Source organism: Brassica rapa, chromosome A09 (genome assembly GCF_000309985.2).
Source record: "Brassica rapa cultivar Chiifu-401-42 chromosome A09, CAAS_Brap_v3.01, whole genome shotgun sequence".
NCBI lineage: Eukaryota > Viridiplantae > Streptophyta > Magnoliopsida > Brassicales > Brassicaceae > Brassica > Brassica rapa.
In genome coordinates, this window is record NC_024803.2 from 3005373 (window position 1) to 3029140 (window position 23768).

Consider the following 23768-nt stretch of genomic DNA (forward strand, 5'->3'; position numbering starts at 1 on the left):
GAAATTCAGCTTTTATCCAGTTACTCTATATATAATATCTTAATTTTAAAAAAAAATATACATAATTTATATATATAGATTAATCTTCCAAACTTAAACTATTATATTATATATGAATAATATTTTTAAATAAAAATAATTTCTGATTAAAATAAATAAATACAAACAAAAAATGGTTATTTTCAAATAATGGATGTAATTTACATTATACTATCATTTAACAAGTATTAGATACGTTTTGATATATCATTATTTTCTATTTCCAGAAAACAACAATGTTAAACATCAATATCATCTAGGTTAAGTATACGAACATCACAATTCAAACATCACATTTTTACATAAACATTATAATACAATATTTTAATCAAAAAATACAATTCAAAAAAAAAAAATTCAAAGAATAGTTATTTACTTAATATTTGAAAATCAAAGATATTTTGCTAAAATTATACTTACCTGGCCAAGGAGATCAACCATCTTTTTACAGATCGATCGATTGTTGAGCATGTGGTCGATCCGAAAATACTCTGGAGTTTAATTAAATATCTAAAACATTTATTTCAACACTCAACAGATATTTTTGCTAAATATGATAACTAGATAGCCAACAAAATTACAAAAAATTATTTAAATAGTAAAAAATATGTTAATTTAACGTGTTAAAATTTAAAAATAAATTTAAAGTATGGCATGCATTCTTAACATTTATATAAATATATTTCATAACCTAAATATAAATAATTTAACAACTTAAATTAAAAGAAAGTAAAAATCCCGGGCGTAGCCCGGGTTAATCCCTAGTCTTATACAATAAAGTTGGGTTTAGTCTCTCCTCATGAAGCCACCTCATCTCTTTACATAGGGCATTTGTTGACACATGGCATGCTCTCTTTAATAACTATCAAGTATCGAACTAAAAATCTAATATTAGGCCTTTCAAATAATCTAAACCCAGAAAAAACTAAAATTTTAAGCCCACCAACAATGTGCAGATCAGAGTTCTTCTCTGCTCTGCGTAGCCCCCCTCGAATCTGATCCCCTTCATTCTGTTGACGGAATAACTCCTATTGATGATGGGTGCAATCAATTAACCCCATTATCTGTTCTTCAATGCCGACTTCTCACCTCCCACATCAACGGATGCTACTACATATTTGTCATCAAAGTGCTCATGAGAAATCACAAATCTTCTTCAAATCATAATAGCCTAAAAACCCTAGAAGAATACCATCCAGGAACGGCAAGAATGCAGTTGTTACACGTCTTCTGCGGTTTTGGGAGGCTAGGAATGTAAAGAAAGGACGAGAGCTCACGTCTTCCTCGATGAGAAGGTAACCATTAATGAACTTCATTAGCTGTATTTGTTCCATATTTCTGCTTCATCTCTCGAAAGCTGGGAATTGAAAATCAACTTAATATTTTGCAGTCTACGCTGGTCCAAGGGTCAACTGGTGCTTATAGACTGAACCGGTCCTTACACAAAACTTATACCATAACAAATCTAAATGTTTCTCTTACAGTTCCCTGATTTCTTGCATAACATATGCTCTGTTTTCTTTGTGTATGTAGCTATACTTCAAGGATTCTCAGTTCAGAGAAGGGGACAGAGCAGAGTATCAGTTCAGAATCACAGCTACTGTACTCGACAATGTAACTCAGGTTCCTCTATAGTTTTAAATCCATTCTTGAGAAATTCTTTCTCGGATCATTAATTGATGTGTTTATAAACCTTCAGGTTACTAATCTATTTTAAATTCAAGGAACTCATCCTAAAGGTTTCTTTGAATCGATTAGGCTAACATGGACTAAACTCCTGAATGGTTTAGTAGATTTTATCACCAGATAAACTTACAGGTTACACACTTTTGCTAGAATTTTCTGTTGATTTTCTTTGAAAATTAATCAATACTCTATGCAGAAACAAATGCTTAAGTTTCTTCGACTTCAGCTGTCATGTTCAATACATGTGCTTAAGCTGGATGGTTATGTTCGTTCTCCTCGCTCTCTTCCCAACCAGTATGGTAACAGTAAATGACTGATGCTTGGAAGTTACAAGTAATTGAGCTTGAGCTGAAAAGTGAAAGACTGGCCAACTATCTTCTGTAGGCATTGTGGGAGAGCTGCGTGCAAGGGAACTTCTACACCTGCACCCTGTGCCCAGAATCTCTTATGGCAACCAACGTCCGCCTGTTCAGAGTTTTGTAGACCAGGTTGTGTTGTATCTGGATTCAAAATTAAAATGCTCAAATAAATCCAACTCTAACCTTCATAAGTCCACACTGAGAAGATGATGATCACCCGACATGCCTGGTGCTGTCAGCAAAACTAAACAGCCTACTCCTAAGCTGAACAAGAGTGGACCAGAGAACAAGACAAAAGCTGGTGACGATGTATTCATTGTACAAAGCCCGGTGGACCCATCACCAGAACCTCCTCAAAATGTTGAGGTTTCTGCAGAGAAAACAACCGTTTCAGACGAAGCTCCTTCAAATAAGAAAGCCCAAAACATTGTTCCAACAGTGGAGATTATGTGACTCCAACATAGTATTAAGATAAGTCTTTTGTCAAAATAAAAACCGAGTATAAAGATGCAGTTGCATATTTGAGTTTCTAAGTGTTAGTCCAATAATGATGTCGTTCCTTATTTTTTTGTCCAACCCATCATGATTGGTTATTGTCGTTTCATGTTTTAGTTGGTTTTAAAACAGCTTGGGTTTTAATGGTATGAGTTTTAAGACGTAAAATTCAATAATATTGTCACCACCTGAATTTGGACGGAAATTTTAATACTGTGAAGCACACTGCACTACTGCAGGAGGCTATAGCATAAATTCACATAAACATGCAGAGGCTATAGAATAAATTCACATAAACATTACTGAAGACATCCATTATATGGCACTAGCTTTGTGTTGCTTTCCTGTCAAACAACATGATCATTTTCTTCATCGTCGTTCCTTAGAATTTTCTCTGATCTATTAAAAAAGCATAATAATACAATACCAAATCAAGTCAATGAAACATTTTACAAAAATTATGTATGTATTCGTCATATGATCAATACAATTTTTAAATATTTTGTCTACATTAATCAACGGTATTTTCATTTCACATAAACGAAAGAACTCTGGGTTAAAACATTGATGCAGCCAGGTCTACGAGACTTTATAATCAGTGCCTGATAAAGAGGAACTAGAGACACCAACCTTTTAGTTGAACTTTTCTATAACTTCGTTTGACTTCCTCAGCTCTTTCCGTTTTATAGATGTTTTTGGTGAAGTGATGGGTATAAATACTGCTTACGGTGAAGATTGTTTTTTTTTTTTGAAACTGCTACAAGAGCATTCAACGTATTATGGCAAACGTTGCTTTCACAGGTCCTACCTACTTCTCCGTTTAATTGGAGACTGATGCAACTCGGCTGAATGTATTCAAATACACGGATTGCTTTCACATTTTCAGGCTGATGAGTGTATCTGTTTATCTTATTCGAGGCTCCACTTGAATTTAAATCCTACAATTAACCCACGAGTTTAACACAAACCCATCAAGAACCCGTCAACGCCATACAGAGATATAAAAATCGCTACTTTGGTATTGATTTGGAGTCCTAGAAGCAGAAATAATGACTCAACTGAGCTCAAACAAAGTAAACACAAGCTAGAGAGAGCAAAAGCATAGCAAACATAGTACTTTTTTTGGAGCACATAGTAGACATAGTACTTTATTCTCTTTACAAAGGATCTCTCAGTACTACAAATCTCTTAAAATGATTACTAATAGATGAACACAATGAAATATATCTCTCTAATACAGCATTATAAGTTAGCTGTGAATTGTGATTAAAAAACCAAAAAAAAAAAAACTAACCTCTTTTCCAAAACTCTTTTGATGAAGAAGGCTGATTTGGATTTATCTCTTCTCAAATATATTTAAATGGCGTTTGTTTTATAGCATTAAATAATTATATATATCATAGAAAAGAGTTATTCTTGGGTTCACTCCCTAGGAGTGAACCTCTAGGTTCACCAACTAATAGGATTTCATTATTTCAAATTTGATATCTTTTAGAAAAGGAAACAAAATATTGTCAAGATATAATATGTTTTTAAAATAAAAAGGTTAAAAAAATTAGAAAAAATAGTAGTTAGAGAAAAACAAATTTAAAAAAAAAAAAATTTATCGTCGTCAGCAAAACACTAAACCCTAAATCCTAATCCCTAAACCTTAAATCATAAACCCTTGGGCAAACTTTAAACCTTTGGATAATTCATACTCTAAATCAAAAACACTAAATCTTAAAACCCTAAACCCTTGAGTGTTTAGTATTTTTGATTTGAAGTTTAGGATTTATCCAAGGATTTAAGGTTTACCCAAGAATTTAGGATTTAGGGTTTAGGGATTAGGAATTAGGATTTAGGGTTTAGTATTTTGGTGAGGACGTTAAAAATATATATTTTTAATTACTACTTTTTAATTTATTTATTTTTACCTTTTTATTTTAAAAATATAATATAACTTATAGCTTGAGAAAATATTTTATTTCCTTTTTTAAAATATTTCGAATATGAAATAACACAATCATATTGGTTGGTGAACCTAGAGATTCACCCTAGGAGGTGAACCCAAGAATAAGTCCATAGAAAATATCATGAATTGAGATCTTACAGAAAAATCCCAACACAAGTCGATCCATTAATAAGTATTTTTGCAAATAAAATCACATCAAAGTTTTTTAAGATATAGAAATAATGGTAAAATTAATGATTTAAGATATAGAGAAAATGGTAAAATGATTTCGTGTGGTAAACTATATCTTTTGTAACAAATACTTTTTTGTGTTTTAGATTTTTGATGGTTATGTTACAAAAAATTATTTATGACAACAAATATGTCCCATTATAATTAGATTAGAGATCATGATTATGTTGAATGCGAAAAATCCTGCTAATTGCCAGTTTGATGATTGCAACTTCTTTGATTATTTTGAACCAAGCCTGTGTATATTCATTTTGTTTCAACGATACTTCTTCGGGTATGAATGGTGACCACGGTGAGGAATAATGCATTCCTTAACGTTCCTAAAAAAATTACCATTCACAAGGAATAATAATTTCCTCTCATTCCCTTTCATTCCTTTTTTTGTAGAGAATTTAAGAACAAAATTATTCCTTGTTAAATTTGATAAGGAACAACCATTCCTTTTCATTCCTGATATTTTGTTACCCGTACATTCCTTTTTTATTCGTTTTTCTTGATTTCCGAATGGTCACCCGTCAGACCCTTATTCTCTTTTTGTGAGAAAAACAAATAGTATTTAATCATTAATTAACTGAGTAAGGAAAATATTTGTTTAATTCATCTAACACAAAAAATACCTTGGAATGAAAAAGATTAGCGAAATCGTTTTAACAGTAATAAAAAGGTGAGGAAAACAATCATAAGTAAATAAAAAAATAGTGCCACCCTTCACATCAACATTATACGTCCCCCATCATAGCCTAAATTTCCAAGCATGTAATTTTGTTCAGCATGGACAACTGTACTGTTATGGATACATATGATAGAAAACACCTTCAATAAAATATCAATTATGATCCATTTATTTGACAAAAAGCGATCCCTTGAATTTATAATTCACAAATATAACCAAACAAAAAAACTAAAAATAAAAATAAATATATCGCTGAAATAACTAACAAATATAACCAAAAATGTATATTAAAAATAACAATATAAATTTAGCAAAAAAATAATATATCTCATTATTTGTTCGTTTATAATGTTATTTTCAGTCTATACTGTTTTTAAATGCTTTATAAATTAATATATTATTATATAAAAAATACAAATTTCCGCCCGTAGGGCGGGCCAACCTCTAGTGAACTCATAAACTCTCTTAGATACCACAAGTATATTTGGTATGTTATCAGTAAAACATTTTTTAATATTATATAGTTAAGATTTGTTTTGAGTTGTTTTAACCATTGAGGTTGTTTCTAAGGATAGTTATTTTTTTTTTGAGTTGTTTTAACCATTTATGTGATTATATATTTGGTAGATTATTTTACATTGTTTAAAATAATATACATTTTAAAATATTAGCAAATATGACTTATACAATATTGTTAATGAATTAATTAAGAGACCATGTCAAACTCTTATTATGACTTTTCACTATAACCTTAGTTGGAAAAATCTCTGTCCATGTGAAGTGACACATTTGCTGATGGCTTACCCCCTAACTGGTCCCACCACCCTCTTGAGTCCTTCTTCCTCGCTTCTTCTCCAAAGCCTTCACAACTTTTCAAACACCTCTCTATAAAAACTCCATTTAAAAAAAAAAATAGTAATATCTTAACTATTCTTTGGGATTCAGAAGCATGAAGAGCTTACTGTCTTTTCAAGCTCTTGTCCTATTTCTACTATTAGCCGGCTCGGAGCTAGCCTCGGGTCAAACCGACACCAGAAATGAGCAGTATAGTTACGGAACCGGGCTAAGTCCCGCCATGGCTGTAGCGATCGTTGTCGTGATCGCTATTCTCTTCTTCATGGGGTTCTTCACCGTCTACCTCCGCCGCTACACGGGGGCAGTCGACGGCAGCGTTAATAATCCTAGAGTAGGAGCGAGGAGAGTGGCGCACGCGACGGTGGCGCGTGGTCTCGACGCGTCGGTGATCGAGACGTTTCCGACGCTCGTGTACTCGGAAGTGAAGACGCAGAAGATCGGGAAAGGTGCGTTGGAGTGTGCGATTTGTCTGAACGAGTTCGAAGATGACGAAACGCTGTGTTTGCTTCCTAAATGCGATCACGTGTTCCACCCTCACTGTATCGGAGCTTGGCTCGAGGGTCACGTGACCTGTCCGGTTTGCCGCACGAATCTCGCTGAACCGGTCGAACCGGATTTAGTAATCGAAATTGATATCGAGTCGCAGCAATCGGTGGTGGTTCCTGAACCGGCGGTGGAGCTCGGCGGGAGTGTTGCTACTACACGTGTCAAATTCTCGAGGTCGCATACGACGGGACATTCGGTGGTATCGCCTGGAGAATGTACCGAGCGGTTTACGTTAAGGTTACCGGAAGATTTAAGGAAGAAGATCATGGCGAGTTGGAAGATGAACCGGTCGAATAGTCTATTGGTTCTACCGAGGGGAGGAAGCTCTAGAAGTGGTAAACCGGTTGACCGATCAAGGGCTCGGTCGGACCGGTGGTTGTTCCGCAAAACACAATCGTTTATGTGGAGGAGTCGGGACGATGGTTCAATTAGGCTAGGTGGTACATGTAGCATTAGAGCAGTAACCAGTCCGACCGGTGATACGGTACGAGCAGACCGGTGGAATTTTCTTAGAAACCCGTCGTTTTTGTGGAGGACTACACCGGTTCCTTCGCCAAGAATTGAAGTTAAAAAGGATGGTGAAGGAACATCATCGGTTTAAGTTCAACATACCGGTACAGTTGGTTTAGCTAGCGGTACTGTTAGGTTGCCGGTTTAATTGGTTAGAACTTTTTTTCTATCAGAACTACAATAGATTTGTGTGCATCATTCATACAATACATTTTACGCAATTCTTTAATTTTATTTATCTTTTTCTGGTAATATATTAAATGTTAATAGACTCAGTCCCATGGACAAGGAGTATTGTATTTTTTGTGCTTTTCTTCATAAAGAAAAAATCGACTTTTGTAACATCTCCTTTATTCATATATTTTGTTTACTTTCTTTATTCATTTTTTTTTTATTCATATAGTTGCGATTCATGATGATACATTAGGCACACATACATAAAAGCAAAATGAATAGATCTTTTTAAAAAATGAATGGATCTTTACAATTTACGAGTCAACCAAAGAACAAAAGAATAATGAGTCGAACATGGGGTGGTGGAGACTGGCTTCTCTATTCTTTAAACACACATCATGACCAATATAATACACAGAAGACAGAGAATGAAATATGAGTATTTTTATATGGGATTATTTGTTAATAAACGCATACAGTTCCAACAACCAAATCATTTGAACTTTGAAGTACGACATACCCAGACCAGACTAAAATAGGTTGTATAAATATAAAATATTATTTTAGTACAACTTGGAATGAAGTATGTACCCATCCAAAGTTATGTAAAATAGAACTTCATTCTAAATGTGTACGTCATCTAGATAGACGACGACCGTTGTGAAAGTTACATTGACCACGACTAGGTCGACGTACGAAAGCCGCCATTAGTCAAATACGTTCTAGAAATATAACACGTAAATTACCAAAAGTCGTGATAAAGTTTGGTTCAAAGGAAGGTACCATACGATAATTCTAAAACTAATAACAAGAGCTTAAAACACAAACGTAAACGCAACCACAAACATAATACATAAAAAAATCGTTGTTGCTATATTTACTAAACGATGAGAATCATGGTCCTATGATTTCTCCATACGCCCGATGGATTGCTCTAAGAGGAGGTTGGTTAGAGAGAGTTACATGGATAGAGTTTCTACATTACATAACATACGAGCCAGAACATACTACATATATGTACATCTATTCTTGAGCATTTGCCAAATCATATATGACACTGCACTGGCAACCTCATGCATCATATAGTAAAGAAGAGCGTTATGTTTCAGGTGTTCAGTTAGACTTTGAGACGCCTCAATGGCTGATCTGTGTACTGTGGGTAATAATATATATCTAACTGATATGAAGTTGAAACATTGTTTTGGAACGAAAGACTCTATAATAGAGCCATTGCTAAATGCATATGGGATTTGTGTGTCTTTCAACTCAATTCGAACCTGTTCTTCTTTAAACACGGTTCGGTTTGTAAAAACAAAACCAAACCGAAAATCTAAAACTGAATAAATTTTTCTCAAAGAAATCTCTATTATTAAAAGAGAAGTAAGTACCAATAAGAATTAAATTAAACTATTTTATTTAATTCATGTTTTTTCCAGTTCAATTAATGTCTTTACCAAAATTAAATTTTAACTTAAAATACCCTGATTTTATTAATCGGTCGTTTTTATATGTAATTTTTTATAGAAGTTTAACAACATTGTATTTTCTTTAAACATGTATAACTATTTTATAATATTTTCTATGGTACACTAAATCATAGTTCTTTATTTCTTCATATTTTAAATTCATAAACACTGCTTTTATATATTGTATACAATTTTCTAACTACATATATATGTTGAATTTGCTTATATCATATCAAATATTCGTCATACAATAGATGGTTTAACACGTTAAAATAAATTCATAACTAAGTGAATGTAAAACAATCAAATATTACAAATTAAAAATAAAAACAAAAAAAATTCATGCCCGCGTGGGTCAGGGTCTAGTCTACCCAGATGTAATTAGACAAATCGAGGTTGAAACCTTGCCAAATGCATATATATTTTTCAAACCGGAAAGTTAAACCGGGATCCAGTTGTTTTCTTCTTGCCAAATTCATATATTTTTCAAACCGGAAAGTTAAACCGGGATTCAGTTGTTTTCTTCACAATAGTACTTACTTGTCTTGGTTAATTAAATACGCTGATCGTGCGTGGCTTCAGACATCAATCTACATCTCTTTTTCTCGGCAGTTCTTGGTACATGCTGTCTCTCTCTCTATCTCTCTCTGTCTATCGAATGTCTGCTGTATGTTTTGTTTGATTTGATTTGAGGATTTTTTTTAATGCTCAAGTATTATTGCGTGAGCTAAGAAAATGGAACGAGTTTTGACTTTCGTTTTCCACATCTTTAGCTTCTGCTCGATCTGAGCAGCTTTGGTGTGTGATTCACATTTACCCTTTTGGTTATAGATTATAAAGTTTCGGTCTTTAGTTTGATTCAGATCCCAATTATGCAAATGCCCTTTTGATCTGTCTGATTCACATTTTTGTAACAGTGTCACTATTACATCTTGGTGTTTGAATTCGTAGAATGTGAATTCTTGACATTCTGTTTGTGTAATTCAGTTCAAAACTTTGTTCAGTTTGTGTTTTGGATTCAGAAGAAATGGAGGTGAAAGCGAGAGCTCCGGGAAAGATAATACTCGCAGGGGAACATGCTGTTGTCCATGGATCCACTGCAGTAGCAGCTGCCATTGATCTCTACACTTACGTCACTCTACGCTTTCCTCTTCAAGCAGGTTCCTTTTCTTACACATTCTCTGAGTTTTGGTTTCTTTCTTTGGTTGTTAATGCTTCCTTTGAGATCAGCAAAACTGTGGTTCCTTAATTAAACACATAGTGTATCAGATCAGATATTGATTAGTTGAAGATCTAAGCTTTTTTTTTGGAATGTAGCGTCTCTAGTTTCTCTAGCTAACTGGATCCAAAACTAAACAAACCCTGGAATCTGCAGGATGTTCATGAGTTTCCAAATTTGATTTGGTTCTTGACTATGTTTGTTCGTGTTCCAAGTAGAAGTAGTATCAAATGGATTGAGGTTGTATTGAAGTTAATTCACTCTCAGCGTGCCTGCTTGCTGGACTTGAATTTAATATCTTTGGATTAGTACCTGATGGATTAAAGATCAAATGTGGAAGAAGTAATATTTGATGTGTTTTTTTTCCCAATGTAGAAAAAAAATCTGAAAGCATTTACATTTCCTTTCTTCTTACAGCTGCTGAGAACAATGATAGGCTTACACTTCAGCTCAAGGACCTTTCCTTGGAGTTTTCCTGGTCCGTATCCAGACTCAAAGAAGTGATTCCTTTTGATTCAAACACTTCTTCCCCTTCTACACCAGCTTCATGTTCAGGCGAGACCCTTAAGTCGATTGCTGTTTTGGTTGAAGAGCAAAATATTCCAGAGGAAAAAATCTGGCTGTCCTCTGGGATCTCCACCTTCCTCTGGCTATACACCAGTATCAGAGGGTAAAGAAAAACTTTAAAAACAGTTTGAACTCGAAGAGATTTTTTCAAACCGTGTTTTTAGATTTCTTGAATCTTGTTGTTGTGCTTTTTTTAGATTCAATCCGGCTACGGTCATCATTACAACCGAGCTTCCCTACGGATCTGGTCTCGGTTCATCAGCAGCTTTCTGTGTAGCTCTCACATCTGCTCTCATTGCATCTTCTATCTCAGACAAAACACACCGTGAAGGTTGGTGTTCTCTAGATGAGACCAATCTCGAGTTGCTGAATAAATGGGCTTTTGAAGGTGAAAAGATCATCCATGGGAAACCTTCTGGGATAGACAACACCGTCAGTGCATACGGTTAGTTTCAACTGTAAAACATCCAAATTCTATACGTTAAGAGAGAAACCATTTCTATTTAGCTGTTTCTTGTGCAGGCAACATGATCAAGTTCTGCTCAGGAGAGATAACTCGGTTACAGTCAAACATGCCTCTGAGAATGCTAATCACCAACACTAAAGTGGGACGGAACACTAAAGCTCTGGTCTCTGGTGTATCGGAGAGAACAGTCAGACATCCAGATGCTATGAAGTCGGTGTTCAATGCCGTGGACTCTATAAGCAAAGAGCTAGCTGCGATCATCCAATCTAAAGACCAGATCTCGGTTACTGAGAAAGAAGAGAGTATCAAAGAACTCATGGAGATTAACCAAGGCTTGCTGCAGTCAATGGGAGTTAGCCACAGCTCGATTGATACCGTGATCAGAACCACGCTCAAGCACAAGCTTACCTCAAAACTTACTGGAGCTGGAGGTGGTGGCTGCGTCCTCACTCTGTTACCTACAGGTATCCTTTCTTAGAAATATTCAATCATCCTTTCTTGAATCTTGATTCTTGTTTGTCCCTTGACATTGAATCTCTCTCTCTCTGGTAAACAAAGTGGTTTCAGGGACGGTGGTGGATAAAGCGGTGGAGGAGCTTGAGTCCTACGGTTTTCAGTGCTTCACTGCCTCAATTGGTGGTAACGGAGCTGAGATTTGCTTTTGATCAGATGCTATATGGTTTAACAAAATCATACTTGGCCTCTCACCATTCTTAAACTTGCTCACCTCTACTAGAAGAAAGCTGCAGTTACAGATATAAAGAGTCCATTTATTTTTTTTACTACTGATGTATTGAATGTAAAATTTTATTTACAGTGTTCTTTCTCTTGTTGTTTAATTGTAGACATGAATGCATTATAATGGACATGTTGAAAGTAAGTATGAAACTTTGCATACAAGGTTACATTCTTTGATGAGTTCTCACTCAACTCTCCTCAACCAATTCGAATGTTGTCCAGCTTCATCATTTCATATATGTGAGACGCTGGTCTCCGGACATGTTCATGCATTCTAAGTAACAATCTATACAACGGCAAACTTGCAAGGCCAAGAAGATGTAAATCTCTAACATATATGTTAGCTTCCTCTATCTTCTCCTCCTTCTCAAAGTACTCAGCAATAGCCAGGATGATTCTCTGAGACGGTCTCCAGTGACATCCCTTCATTAGCTCGAATGCTCGGTGCATAGCATCAATAGCTTTCTCCATACTCTGACATTCCACCCATCCCTCCATCAAAATCTCCCAAGTCTTGTAGTTCGGACTACCTCCCCTCTCCAACACACGGTTATGCAAGGACTCGGCTTCGCGGATCAGTCCATTACGCGTGTAAGCACCCAAAAGAACATTGGAGACTCTAACATCATAGTTACAGCAATTATCCTCCCACTCCTCAAACACCCTCTCAGCCTCAGCAAGACCACCAAGTCTCACCAAGCAGGACAACACACATATGTAGTTTGCACAAGTGATCCTCCCAGAAACAGACTTGGAACCTTCCCACAAACGAACAACTCCTTCCTTATCTCCCAAAGAAGCATACATAGTGATGAGGAAGAAGTATCCAAGCCTATTACTCCTACTCAACTTCTTCTCTGCACTCTCAAGCACCAACTTAGCCTTCTCAACAAAACCAACCTTAACATAAACATTCCCTAGACTACACAACGAACTCCACCCAACTTCAACGCTCCTGTCCCCAACCATCTCCCCATAAACACTCTCCACAGCTCCAACACCTGACGCTTCGCAGCACGCGTTCATCCAGAGATTATAAGAAAGAACATTCCTCGGTATCTTGTTCCTCTTCATCAACCCAATCACCATCACTACTTTCTCATACTGATGAGTCGCTTCGTAAAGCTTCATCATCTCGTTGAACGGGTGGGGAGTTACAAGAAAACCCAAGAGATTCAGCTTCTCCATGAGAGCTTCAGCTTCTTGAACCAATCTAGCTTTAACATAGCCACGAAGGAGAGGGAGGTAAGCTGATCTAGCTGCTGAAACAGAGCTTTGAAGCTGCTCGAAGTATTCCTCAGCTTGTTTCAAGCCATGAGCTTTGATGATCAGTTCCAGCTTAAGAGAAGCGTCGTGGGCACTAAAGTTAACGTCTTTTCGAGTCTCCATCCACTCCATCATCTGCACATAACGGTTAAAAATCCAAACTTTTTCAACTTCTGTTTTCAATAAAGGTAGAGACTTTCGAAACCTGGAGTGCGAGATCGTGACGGTTCGATCTGATTAGGCGGTTGGAGATGAACCGGAGCTCCGATAGCGTGACGGGGTGACCCGAGTCGACGCGTTGCTGAAGCAGGGAGGGGACAGAGTTATTTCTCAGTATCTCCTTCAACGTAGCCGTGGCGGCGCCTGAAGAGAGGAGCCTTGTTACGCCGGAGATGGAGAAGCTCGTCTTCGTAGCCAAACGAATCCTGCTGTACATTGTAGTTGGATGCTGCAGATGTGAGGACGGAGAGGAGAAACTCAAGTGATGGGAAGAAGGGGGTTTCTAAGATAATCTGAAAGTTTTGGGGGCATTTCTATGTTTTATGATAAATTGGATGGTTATACTGAAATGAAGATTGTTTTTTTTTGTCTTGTTTAATTATGCTATTATAAATTATAAAAAACATTATTTAGATAATATTACAGCGGCTGCTTTATAAAGATTTACGTCTGACTGCATGATATTTTTTGCATCATGCTGAAGATTTCTTATATCCATTCCTGACAGTACTCTTTACACCATGCTGAAGATCTCTTGTAAGCATTTTCTCTAAGTTTCTGCATAATTCGCTTTTTTCGGGAATTAAAATCCAGACCTCCTGTAAAAATTGCGTTGTCTGAGATTTTAACCCCAGATCTGGATGTAAAAACTTTTAAACCTTAACCACCAAACCACGGTACTTCCACGAATGAAAATTGTTTATAAACGGAAAATAGGGATTAGTGTAGACTAAACCCCGTAGTTGCCGAGACCAAGGGCAGAAGTCTTTTGTAAATGGTAAAATACACCGTCACTTTCAATAATAAATACTTAAATCTTCCATTCAACACCTAATCCGTCTTTGTTAATTGTTATTATGCATACTAGATTTTTTAACCGCGCTACGCGCGGATAAGATATTATATGTATTTCTCAATTCTAAAAAATAATGTATAATATTGTATTATATTATTTTAAAAATATAAAATATGACTACATAACATAAATATATTTTTTAAATTTTCTTTGTGGAAATCATTATGTTGTTTGATTGTTGTACTTGATTCACATATTTGCATAGATATTTGTGATAGATGAATAACTATATTTTTATTATCAGTAAATAATATATATTTATTATATAATATAAGAAAAATAAAATTATTTACTTTTTAAACAAACTTGTCTCATGTTGGGGACTCGGTTATAGACATATCATATACGAATGAGACATTTTTACAGTTATCAATCTTCTTAACATTGAAAAAACAAATCTACATATCAAAACAATATCTCATACGATCTATTTGTGGAATAATTACTCTGAAGAAATTGAATTTAGGCATCAAAAAGGACTGAAAATGTATGTGCATATATGTTATCTAAGTCTGCTTCACAAAGTACTATTCATAGTTCATATATCATTAATGTCCATCCTATTTTTTTGTCCACCATTTCTTAAACATCTTGAAATAACTGATGCTAATTAATAATAAACTTTTTGCTCGAAAAAAAATCAAATTTGTCTAATTATCGCTTAAATATTTTATTAATATGGTCTAAGAAGCTTTTAAGTGATATCATAGTTTAATTTATTAGTTTTTTTGTTAATTTTTAGAGGTTTTTGTATTTAAGATTTTTTTCCATATTAAGCTTCTGTTTCTTTCACAGAATTGATATATATATATATCATAAAAATTACCATCAAATCAGTTTTACTTATTTATTATTTTGTTTTAACAAAAATACACTTTTTAAATAATTTAATTTAAAATAAAATAATATATTAATTTGCTGTATTTTAACAATTTCATTGATTTAATTAATTTGCTTTGGTGGATAACTTAAAAAGTTTTCATATGAATCGGGGAAAGTAAATTTATGTTGTTATAATATATTTATTTTGTGTATATATAATCTATATATAATTCTAGTGTAATAAAAAAAGAACATTATTTTTTTGTAACTTCAAAAATATACATTATTACAATTTAAAATGAATCAAAATTGAAGAAAATGGTAATTAAATATTTGTAAATCTAATTGTTTAGTTGGATTCTCATGAAAAAAAAATCGATTGGTTAAACAAATGTTTCAAAATTTGTTGTGGTATTGTTTTGTCTATAAATTATAAAATTTATTGAATTAATATATTTAATTATTGCATCCTTAAATAATATTTTATTAAGACATTAGAAAAATATGTTTTGAGTTGTTTTGTCAAATTGTACAAAAATCTATGCTTTTTCATATTTGTAACTTCAAAAAGATACATTATGATAATTTGAAATTAATCAAAATTGAATAAAATGGTAATTAAATATTTGTAAATCTGATTATTTTTTTATCTTGTTTAGTTGGATTCTCATGAAAAAAAATCGATAGGTTAAACAAATGTTTCAAAATTTGTTCTGTTATTGTTTTGTCTATAAATTACAAAATTTATTGAATTAATATATTTAATTATTGCACCCTTAAATAATATTTTATTAAGACATTAGAGAAGTATGTTATGAGTTGTTTTGTCAAAATTTTACAAAAATCTATGGTTTTTCATATTTGTCACGAAAATTTATATGTTAAACTTACTTTTACAAAATTCTTAACTTTGTCACGAAAACAAAAATCTATGCTTTTTCATACTTGTCAACGTTCTCACACTTTCTAAGAATATATTAGCTTAGTCACTTACTTATTTTTTTTTATAAAATAAAGTATCGGAGTCTTGAAAGTTGAATTCATATTATTGTAAATGTACATAAGAGTTTGTGATTATATACTTAGTGGTTCTTGTATATGTGTCCAAGAAAGTTTCAATGGCTTAGTGGTAACTGTCCTATATATATATCATACTAACCCGGGTTCGATCCTCACCTTCGCATTGTTTTTTTATTTTTTACGAAAAAAAATGAGATGACATGGCAATTTCGGATTCTCTGATTGGTTGATTTTTCTATCCTATGTGGACACCCTCTCCATGGCTTATATCCCCCTTTTAGTATAGTATAGATGTGAGAGCTCATGTCAATTCACATATTATAGAAAAAGACTTTCAGTATAAGTAAATGGTAAAATACACAACCATTTTCACTAATAAATAAACACCACCATGTCAATCTACTTTAAAAATATATATATATATATTTGAAAAAAAAAACTTATGTAAATGAAAAATTACTTATGCGTGGTGGCAAAGACATAGAACTACAGAAGCATCATTCCTCACACAATTCTTGAGTTTTGAACTTTGGCGTCTCTCTCCCTCTCTCAGTCTCAGTCACCAGCTTAGGTCAGGGCTTATGCTTCGTTTACGTATCTAATCTTTCATTTCAGGTTCTTTGTTGATGTACTCTTTCTATTGTCTATCATGATTCATGCGTGGTTATGAAAACTCGCCATCTTTCTCACTCTTGCTGCTCGTGTTCCTCACACATTCGGTTTCTGGACATGAACTTAATTTTTATTTTGGTTTTCGTTGCAGTTTCAGATGGCGAGATACTCAGCTGGCACGGTTGTTGACTTTTCTAAATCTGTACGAATCGTTGTGATTGGTGACAAGGGCACTGGAAAGTCCAGCTTGATTGCCGCTGCAGCCACCAATTCTTTCCCTCCCAATGTCCCTCCTGTTCTTCCTGATACCAAGTTGCCTCTTCAGTTCTTCCCTGACGGTATAGCCGTCACCATCGTTGACACTTCCTCAAGGTATTTATCTAGTTATATTGGTTTCTACACGAAGAAGAGCTTTGTTGTTGGGGATAGCATAGCACTTTTGCCACCTGTTTAGTTACTGTTTGAAAAGAAGGGCTTAGGTGGTATTCATACCTGGACAGCTTTGTTTATGTGCTATAAGTATCTTTTAATATTTCATATCTTGGGTTCAGGCCGGAAGATAGGGGCATGGTTGCCGAGGAATTGAAGCACGCAGATGCAGTGGTTTTGACACATGCCAGTGACGACCGACCTGAGACTCTCCAACGTTTGAGTACATACTGGCTTCCAGAGCTTCGGCGGTTAGAGGTTTGATTTTTCTCTTTGTTTACATTTAGCCATGTCACTGTTCTTGTGGTGCAATATGTAAAAGATTTTGCTGTTACCTTATCAAGATTGCCTTGTGACCTTTTCTTTACAGGTAAAGGTTCCTATAATTGTAGCAGGCTGTAAGCTTGACCTCGACAAGAACCAGGTCAGCTTCGAACAAGTGATGTCACCTATAATGAACCAGTTTCGGGAGATTGAGACTTGTATCGAATGTTCTGCCCTGAAGCAAATCCAGGTATTATGACGTCTTTTTTTCCTCTTCGGATTTATTATACATATTAGCTCAAACATGGCACACAAGTTGGTTGGACTTTCGAGGGAGCTAAGGCATGTGATTGCCTTTCTAAAATAAAATATTAAAGGAAACAAACAATGCTAGATTGGAATTGTTAAATTATATTTCAGGCCTGAACTATCATCCTTATAAAATAAACTTTCCTGTAGGCACAAGAAGTTTTCTACTATGCACAAAAAAATGTCATTCACCCAACAGCACCTCTGTTTGATCAAGAAACTCAGGCATTGAAGCCACGGTGTGTAAGGGCCTTGAAGCGTATCTTTATACTATGTGACCATGATAAAGATGGTGCTCTTAACGAGGCTGAGTTAGATCAATTTCAGGTTTTATTTCCTCTTCTTGTGATCTGGCTATTTCATCATCAATATGGCTCTAGACTATCCTTTACAATTCTCTTTATCCCAATGACGCACCTAATAGTTGTCTCAAATAGGTCAAGTGCTTCAATGCGCCATTGCAGCCTAATGAAATCGAAGGTATTAAGAGGGTTGTGCAAGAAAGGTTACCAGAAGGTGTGAATGAAATAGGACTGACAGTGGCTGGCTTCCTGTTTCTACATGCACTCTTTATTGAGAAAGGGAGGATCGAGACAACATGGACTGTACTTAGGAAGTTTGGATATAACAATGATGTAAGACTGGCTAATGAATGGCTTCCACCTTCATTATTCAAGAGAGCACCTGATCAGGTAAATTGCTAAAACAGAATCCAATGTATGTTGATTACTATAAGTGGATGAAGGTTTGGAATTTTATTATTATTATCAGAAATAAGAATTAGGATGCTCACAAGTTACATTGCTGGGTTACAATTATATTTCAGCTCACATTAATTTGCCTTCCTTGGCATTTTGCAGCTAATTGCAATGGTTGTGTTCGTTGTTTTTTGTGTAGAGTGTTGAGTTGACAGATGTAGCAATCGAATTCCTGAAAGAAAAGTATATGTTGTTTGATGCGGATGGGGTAAGTCTCCTTTTTTTTGTTTTGATTTTATGGCTTAGGTTGCAGTTTTTTATAGTTGTCAATATGAATTTCACTTTGCAGGATAATAATCTGAGACCTCAAGAGATTGAGGATCTTTTTTCAACCGCACCTGAAAGGTACCTTCTCCACCTCCAGAAAGCAAAGTTCGTGTCATTTAGATTATCATATCTAGATTACATAAAACACCTATGAACTGCAGTCCCTGGAAGGAAGCTCCGTATGAGGATGCTGCAGAGAAAACTGCCCTTGGAGGACTCTCCTCTGACTCTTTCCTGTCACTGGTAACCAAAACTTAAGGAACATTTTGTATACATGCACAATTGCAAATACATATTCTTCTTCATTTCATTTTTGTTGATTGACAAACCAAAATTTCATGCAATTTATTCCTTGCAGTGGTCACTGATGACAGTATTAGAACCTGCTCGGAGTGTGGAACATTTGATTTGCATTGGATTCCAGGGTGATCCATCTTCTGCCATCCGTATTACTAGGAGAAGGCTTTTAGATCGCAAAAAGAAACGATGTGAAAGAAAAGTTGTCCAGTGCTTTGTTTTTGGACCCAATAGCGCTAGAAAATCCGCTTTATTGAATTGCTTTCTTGGAAGGTTTGCCATATTAGCTCGTTCCAAAAGAGTATAACCCTTTCGCATGTGGTTTACACTTATGTCTCTTCGTGATCTAGGTCATATGCTGATAACCCGGGATCAACCACCACTGACGAGCGTTATGCAGTGAATATGGTCGATGAAACTGGGGTGAGTTTTGGAACACTTATGCGATTTCTTTCAAAAATATACGTATATATTTTTGATATTGTTTGCAAAATACTTATAAAGAATGGCAAAAGTGTTAGTTTGGGGACTTTGAGACAGGAGCTAGCTAGATATCCTAGATGAGTTGTTACTATGGGCACATGCATGCATGTTGGAGTTTTGAACAAAACTGTTCAGACGTGCTAGTTTTTTTGGCATCTTTGAGGCTGTTTTTTTTTTCTCTAAGTTTATGTATGTAATTTGCTCATTAATATGGTGATTGCAAATCTCTGGGTGTAGAGTGCAAAGAAAACTCTTGTTATGAGGGAAATTCCAGAAGATGGGGCTCAAGGGCTATTTTCATCCATGGAGTCGTTGGCTAAATGTGACATAGCTGTCTTCGTGTATGACAGGTCGTTTCATGGTTTTTTTTTCTGACGTACCTTGAGGAGGTTTTGTGTTGCTGTTTGATGGTTTTTTTTATCTTCTTTCATGCAGTTCTGATGAGTCGTCATGGAAGAGAGCGAGTGAGTTGCTTGTAGAAGTTGCAAATCACGGCGAGGCCACTGGATATGAGGTTCCCTGCCTTATGGTTTCAGCGAAAGACGATATTGTATCATCCCAAATTCCCATACAAGATTCCACCAGGGTAGGGCTCTTATTGATTGATCTCTGAGTCAATGCAAATAGCTCGGATCACTTGTAAAGCACCTTACAACCTTACATATTTATTTATGCAGGTGACACAAGATGTGGGAATAGAGCATCATGTATCCATCAGCTCGAAACTGGAGGATTTCAACAACTTATTCCGCAAAATCATAACTGCAGCGCAACATCCTCATCTGAGTATTCCAGAGACCGAAGCAGGAAAAAGCCGCAAACATTACAACAGGAAAATCAACCGCTTTCTAATGGTTGTTTCAAGTACGTTTTCTTCCATCGAGTCTTCAGTCTTTGACACAAATTTTCTCACTGACTAACAAACCCGTAACAAGAAAGCTTCATACTCATACTTGGTGAAATTATTTTTTCAATTTGTATGACAGTCGTAGCTGCTGTTGTGGTCGTTGGGCTTGCTGCATACTTTGTGTATGTGTCGCAAGAGAGAGTGCTTCTGCCTGAGAAGATTGAGAATGAAGGACCCAAGTCTCTTGTTATGATCTTATATTAGTAGCATTCTTGTTCCTACAACAATGTATTTGTAACAAATCATTTTGTGTGTTTGAATATAATAAACCAATGACTTAAAAAATTTCTTGTAACTGGAATTTACCTCAAAAGTCTCTTGTTTGCATCTAACACTAGTCTTTAAGTTTTGGTGCTCACACTAGAAGGCAACTTTGGTTCCTTGAGGTATTGTAGCCGTTTATGGGCAGAGTGACGTTTTTGCCTTTCAAGACTAAGGAAAATAAGTCTTGATTGAACATTTTTTTTTTTTTGGGGACTTGCTTTCTGTTACTCGGACCTATTTATATCATGGGATCATTATTCATTATTCATAATTCATAGGCCATGCTTTTTATCTACACAAGAGATCCTTGCTTTTATTACATATGAAGAATACAAACATAACCAGATACTCACTCTGGCAACAATATGAAGCTTTATGCAACAATACAAGAGAAGGGGAACGGAGATCATCCGTGAATCACAACGCCGGAGATTAGCCAGCGTTGATTTCGTCGATGAGATCATCAAGCTCGACAAAGAATGGCGTCAGCGTAAGTATCTCATTACTCAGAGGATCGTTTTTCTCTCCTTGAGGTTGCTTGCTAACCACGCTTCTGGCGTGTTTTAGGTCAATTCGAAGTAGATGCTTTACGAACGGAGTTCAACAAGCTGAACAAGCAAGTAGCCAAGCTCAAAATCGTTAGTTTCTTTCTAATAAGATACACTAATCTTTGTTCTTGATCCGAGTGATTTTTAATGAGGTTTTGTTTCTTTTGGAGTAGTCTGGTGGTGATGCGAGTGAGCTGATTCAGCAAGCGGAGAAGAACAAACAAGACGCTCTTAAGAAGGAAAAGGAAGTTGGTGATGCTTATGCTAAGCTCAAAGAGGACTTGGTGAAAGTTGGAAATCTCGTCCCTGACTCAGTTCCAGTTAGTAACGATGAGGTTTGTTCCTTTAATGGTTTAGATCTTTTGAGTAGTTTTGGCTATATTCGGATATTTATTTTTAGCTATTTTTGATAATTTTTAGATATTATCAACTATTTTGGATATTTTTTTATATTAGATCTAAAAATAACAAATTTATTCAAATATATTATCATGATTCCAAAATATTTTGGTTCGGGTTCGTCTGCATTAAATTTTTGGATCATTTCGAATATTTGACTAGTTTCAGTTCGGGTTTGGTACATACTACTTTTTAGATCGTATTTGGTTGGATTTTTCGGACCAGGTATTTTGCACAGTCCTAGATGGATTTATATAAGTGTGTGGTGGTATTTTCATATTTCCAAGCAGATAATCCTGTGATCAAAATTTGGGGTGAGAAGCCGGTTTTTGCGCCTGGTAAGAAGGTGATGAACCATGTGGATCTCGTTGAGAATACCTTCATTGCAGATACTAAGAGAGGTTAGTAGCAGCATTGGCTTGAACAGTTTTGGTCACCTTCTGAATCCGTTTTTTGTTAAAGATGATGTTATTGAACTCAGGTGCTGAAATTGCTGGAGGAAGAGGTTATTTCCTGAGAGGACATGGTGTGCTACTTAACCATAAGCTGTTATCAACTTGGGGCTAGCCCATTTGATGAAGCGAGGATACACCCCATTGCAACTATATATGTTCAGTATATATAGTTGTACGGTTAAGCAAAAGGAAACTCAACCAATACAAACCGGTTATACTCTTAGCTTCTCTATCCTTCAAGTCATCGGCTGCTTGAACCATCAGCTTGCACCTACAAAAACAATGAATGTAAGTAGGTCAATATCATTATCAACCAAAAGAGTCTGGATCAATATTTATTTCTGTTTTGTTAGTTTTATATTCTATATTTTAGTTAAGCCAGTTTTTTTATGAGTCACTAAAATTGTGATGTTTTTACAAAATATTTAACTTTGATTTAATATTTGTTTTTTTAAATTATAATTTGATTTTAATTTGGTGTAGTTAATTAGTTTATTATTGTTTATATAGATATTTTAATTATAGTTTTGTATTTTTGTTTTAGTTTATTATTGAGGTTTATGAAATTTTGAAAATGCATATATCACTTATAAAACTTATAAGCTAACAAAATCCCAAAATTGAGGAGAAAAAAACATTGTTTAAGACCAGTCTAAAATTGCATTATTTAAAATATAACAATATATTAAAAACAATCAACTGAAGTGAATATTGATCATTTTAATCAAAATTGTTGATCTAAATAATTCTTTTTTTTTAAACAACACACATAAACGTAATTTCAAATAATTTTTTTTTTTCATTTTTATTTAAATAAGATAAACTCGTTGGCCCTCAAAAACCTTTTTCTAGGGCTTTCTTCTAGTCTATAAATCGCCCCAAACAGAGAGAGAGAGAGAGAGATTAGTTTTCTTTCTTGAGAGATCTCTTCAGCTCCTATGGCGTCAAACACCAGCCGTAATTCCAAGCAAAGAAACGGACCTCCGCCGGGGAGAAAGAAGAAACATAAGGTGAATCAGCTTAAACCAGGTACGAGCGGTCACACTTTGACCTTTAAGGTCGTGGATCAGTATTCAGTTACTTCTTTCATTAGACCTGGTCGGATCGCTGAGTGCCTCGTTGGAGATGAGACTGCTTCCATCATCTTCACCGCTCGCAACGATCAAGTGGACTTGATGAAGCCAGGAACTACTGTGAATCTCCGGAATACAAAGATAAATATGTTCCACGGATTCATGGGGCTTGCTGTTAACAAATTTGGTCGCATCGAGGTCGTCACTGAACCAGCTGATGACATAACTGTTAAAGAGGACAACAATCTATCCCTTGTGGAGTATGAGCCCGTCTATCTCTAGACCCGTGTCTAATAGGTTATGTGTCAATGAGTTTTGGCCAAATGTTTTATCTTATGATGTTGCAGGTTTGCTATTTATCTAATAGGTTATGTGTTTTTGTTGCATTATCATTTATCTTTTGTAACCTATTCTCTCTCCTTTTGTGAGGCTTGAATGAACCAAAAAGATAAAGAAAGATAAATTCGTTTTTATTAAATCACATACTTTAAATATATTAATTTATATTTATATTAAATTACCTTTTTATTTTAAACTTCTTT

General features: G+C 35.1%; 6 protein-coding genes across 16 annotated transcripts; 5 read left to right on the forward strand and 1 right to left on the reverse strand.

Annotated features, from left to right (window-relative positions):
• The first annotated feature begins 708 nt into the window (after positions 1-708).
• On the forward strand, positions 709-7731 carry LOC103837184 (E3 ubiquitin-protein ligase ATL31-like). Its single transcript, XM_033279719.1, is given in 1 exon segment — positions 709-7731. A coding segment is annotated over 1 exon segment (1110 nt). The 5' UTR covers positions 709-6386; the 3' UTR covers positions 7497-7731.
• Positions 7732-9497: 1766 nt separating this feature from the next.
• Positions 9498-12140, forward strand: LOC103837181 (mevalonate kinase). Of its 10 annotated transcripts, none has more exons than XM_033279715.1 (6): positions 9498-9606; positions 9993-10148; positions 10628-10877; positions 10972-11219; positions 11297-11704; positions 11799-12140. In XM_033279715.1, exons 2-6 carry the CDS (start codon positions 10016-10018, stop codon positions 11903-11905), a joined length of 1146 nt encoding a protein of 381 aa, XP_033135606.1. In that variant the 5' UTR covers positions 9498-9606; positions 9993-10015; the 3' UTR covers positions 11906-12140. The 10 variants fall into 10 exon arrangements, with proteins under 10 accessions (XP_033135606.1, XP_009111757.1, XP_009111758.1 ...); XM_009113509.3 differs by having other exon boundaries at positions 9499-9606; positions 10625-10877; XM_009113510.3 differs by having other exon boundaries at positions 9499-9606; positions 10011-10148; positions 10625-10877.
• On the reverse strand, positions 12032-13875 carry LOC103837183 (pentatricopeptide repeat-containing protein At5g27460). The gene is made up of 2 exons (XM_009113514.3): positions 13450-13875; positions 12032-13379 (listed from the first exon to the last, which is right to left on the reverse strand). Exons 1-2 carry the CDS (start codon positions 13678-13680, stop codon positions 12177-12179), a joined length of 1434 nt encoding a protein of 477 aa, XP_009111762.1. The 5' UTR covers positions 13681-13875; the 3' UTR covers positions 12032-12176.
• A 2550-nt stretch (positions 13876-16425) lies between these two features.
• On the forward strand, positions 16426-20819 carry LOC103837177 (mitochondrial Rho GTPase 1). 2 transcript variants are annotated; one of them, XM_009113505.3, is made up of 15 exons: positions 16426-16732; positions 16925-17145; positions 17325-17460; positions 17573-17716; positions 17926-18102; positions 18213-18467; positions 18673-18741; positions 18823-18878; positions 18962-19043; positions 19159-19370; positions 19448-19520; positions 19818-19930; positions 20016-20166; positions 20258-20444; positions 20567-20819. In XM_009113505.3, the coding sequence occupies exons 2-15, from the start codon at positions 16931-16933 to the stop codon at positions 20689-20691; spliced, it is 1995 nt and encodes a 664-aa protein (XP_009111753.3). In that variant the 5' UTR covers positions 16426-16732; positions 16925-16930; the 3' UTR covers positions 20692-20819. The 2 variants fall into 2 exon arrangements, with proteins under 2 accessions (XP_009111753.3, XP_033135091.1); XM_033279200.1 differs by having other exon boundaries at positions 16426-17145.
• Positions 20820-21126: 307 nt separating this feature from the next.
• On the forward strand, positions 21127-22265 carry LOC103837197 (serine--tRNA ligase, cytoplasmic-like). Its single transcript, XM_009113527.1, has 5 exons — positions 21127-21241; positions 21319-21389; positions 21473-21634; positions 22021-22099; positions 22180-22265. The coding sequence occupies exons 1-5, from the start codon at positions 21127-21129 to the stop codon at positions 22263-22265; spliced, it is 513 nt and encodes a 170-aa protein (XP_009111775.1).
• On the forward strand, positions 21649-23563 carry LOC103837196 (uncharacterized protein At4g28440-like). Its single transcript, XM_033279201.1, has one exon. The coding sequence runs from the start codon at positions 23092-23094 to the stop codon at positions 23506-23508; it is 417 nt and encodes a 138-aa protein (XP_033135092.1). The 5' UTR covers positions 21649-23091; the 3' UTR covers positions 23509-23563.
• Positions 23564-23768: the final 205 nt, after the last annotated feature.

What these genes read in the sequence shown, in the direction of transcription:
- LOC103837181 (XM_009113509.3), top strand. Translation starts at nt 10,016, where the DNA reads ATGGAGGTGAAAGCGAGAGCTCCGGGAAAGATAATACTCGCAGGGGAA. An exon ending in ACGCTTTCCTCTTCAAGCAG is followed by an intron (nt 10,149 to 10,624) that starts GTTCCTTTTCTT and finishes TTCTTCTTACAG; the next exon opens with CTGCTGAGAACAATGATAGG. An exon ending in CAACACCGTCAGTGCATACG is followed by an intron (nt 11,220 to 11,296) that starts GTTAGTTTCAAC and finishes TTTCTTGTGCAG; the next exon opens with GCAACATGATCAAGTTCTGC.
- LOC103837183 (XM_009113514.3), bottom strand. Translation starts at nt 13,680, where the DNA reads ATGTACAGCAGGATTCGTTTGGCTACGAAGACGAGCTTCTCCATCTCC. An exon ending in GTCACGATCTCGCACTCCAG is followed by an intron (nt 13,380 to 13,449) that starts GTTTCGAAAGTC and finishes CGTTATGTGCAG; the next exon opens with ATGATGGAGTGGATGGAGAC.
- LOC103837177 (XM_033279200.1), top strand. Translation starts at nt 16,931, where the DNA reads ATGGCGAGATACTCAGCTGGCACGGTTGTTGACTTTTCTAAATCTGTA. An exon ending in ATCGTTGACACTTCCTCAAG is followed by an intron (nt 17,146 to 17,324) that starts GTATTTATCTAG and finishes TCTTGGGTTCAG; the next exon opens with GCCGGAAGATAGGGGCATGG. An exon ending in TGTTGTTTGATGCGGATGGG is followed by an intron (nt 18,742 to 18,822) that starts GTAAGTCTCCTT and finishes TTCACTTTGCAG; the next exon opens with GATAATAATCTGAGACCTCA.
- LOC103837197 (XM_009113527.1), top strand. Translation starts at nt 21,127, where the DNA reads ATGCAACAATACAAGAGAAGGGGAACGGAGATCATCCGTGAATCACAA. An exon ending in CGACAAAGAATGGCGTCAGC is followed by an intron (nt 21,242 to 21,318) that starts GTAAGTATCTCA and finishes GGCGTGTTTTAG; the next exon opens with GTCAATTCGAAGTAGATGCT. An exon ending in CATTGCAGATACTAAGAGAG is followed by an intron (nt 22,100 to 22,179) that starts GTTAGTAGCAGC and finishes TATTGAACTCAG; the next exon opens with GTGCTGAAATTGCTGGAGGA.
- LOC103837196 (XM_033279201.1), top strand. Translation starts at nt 23,092, where the DNA reads ATGGCGTCAAACACCAGCCGTAATTCCAAGCAAAGAAACGGACCTCCG.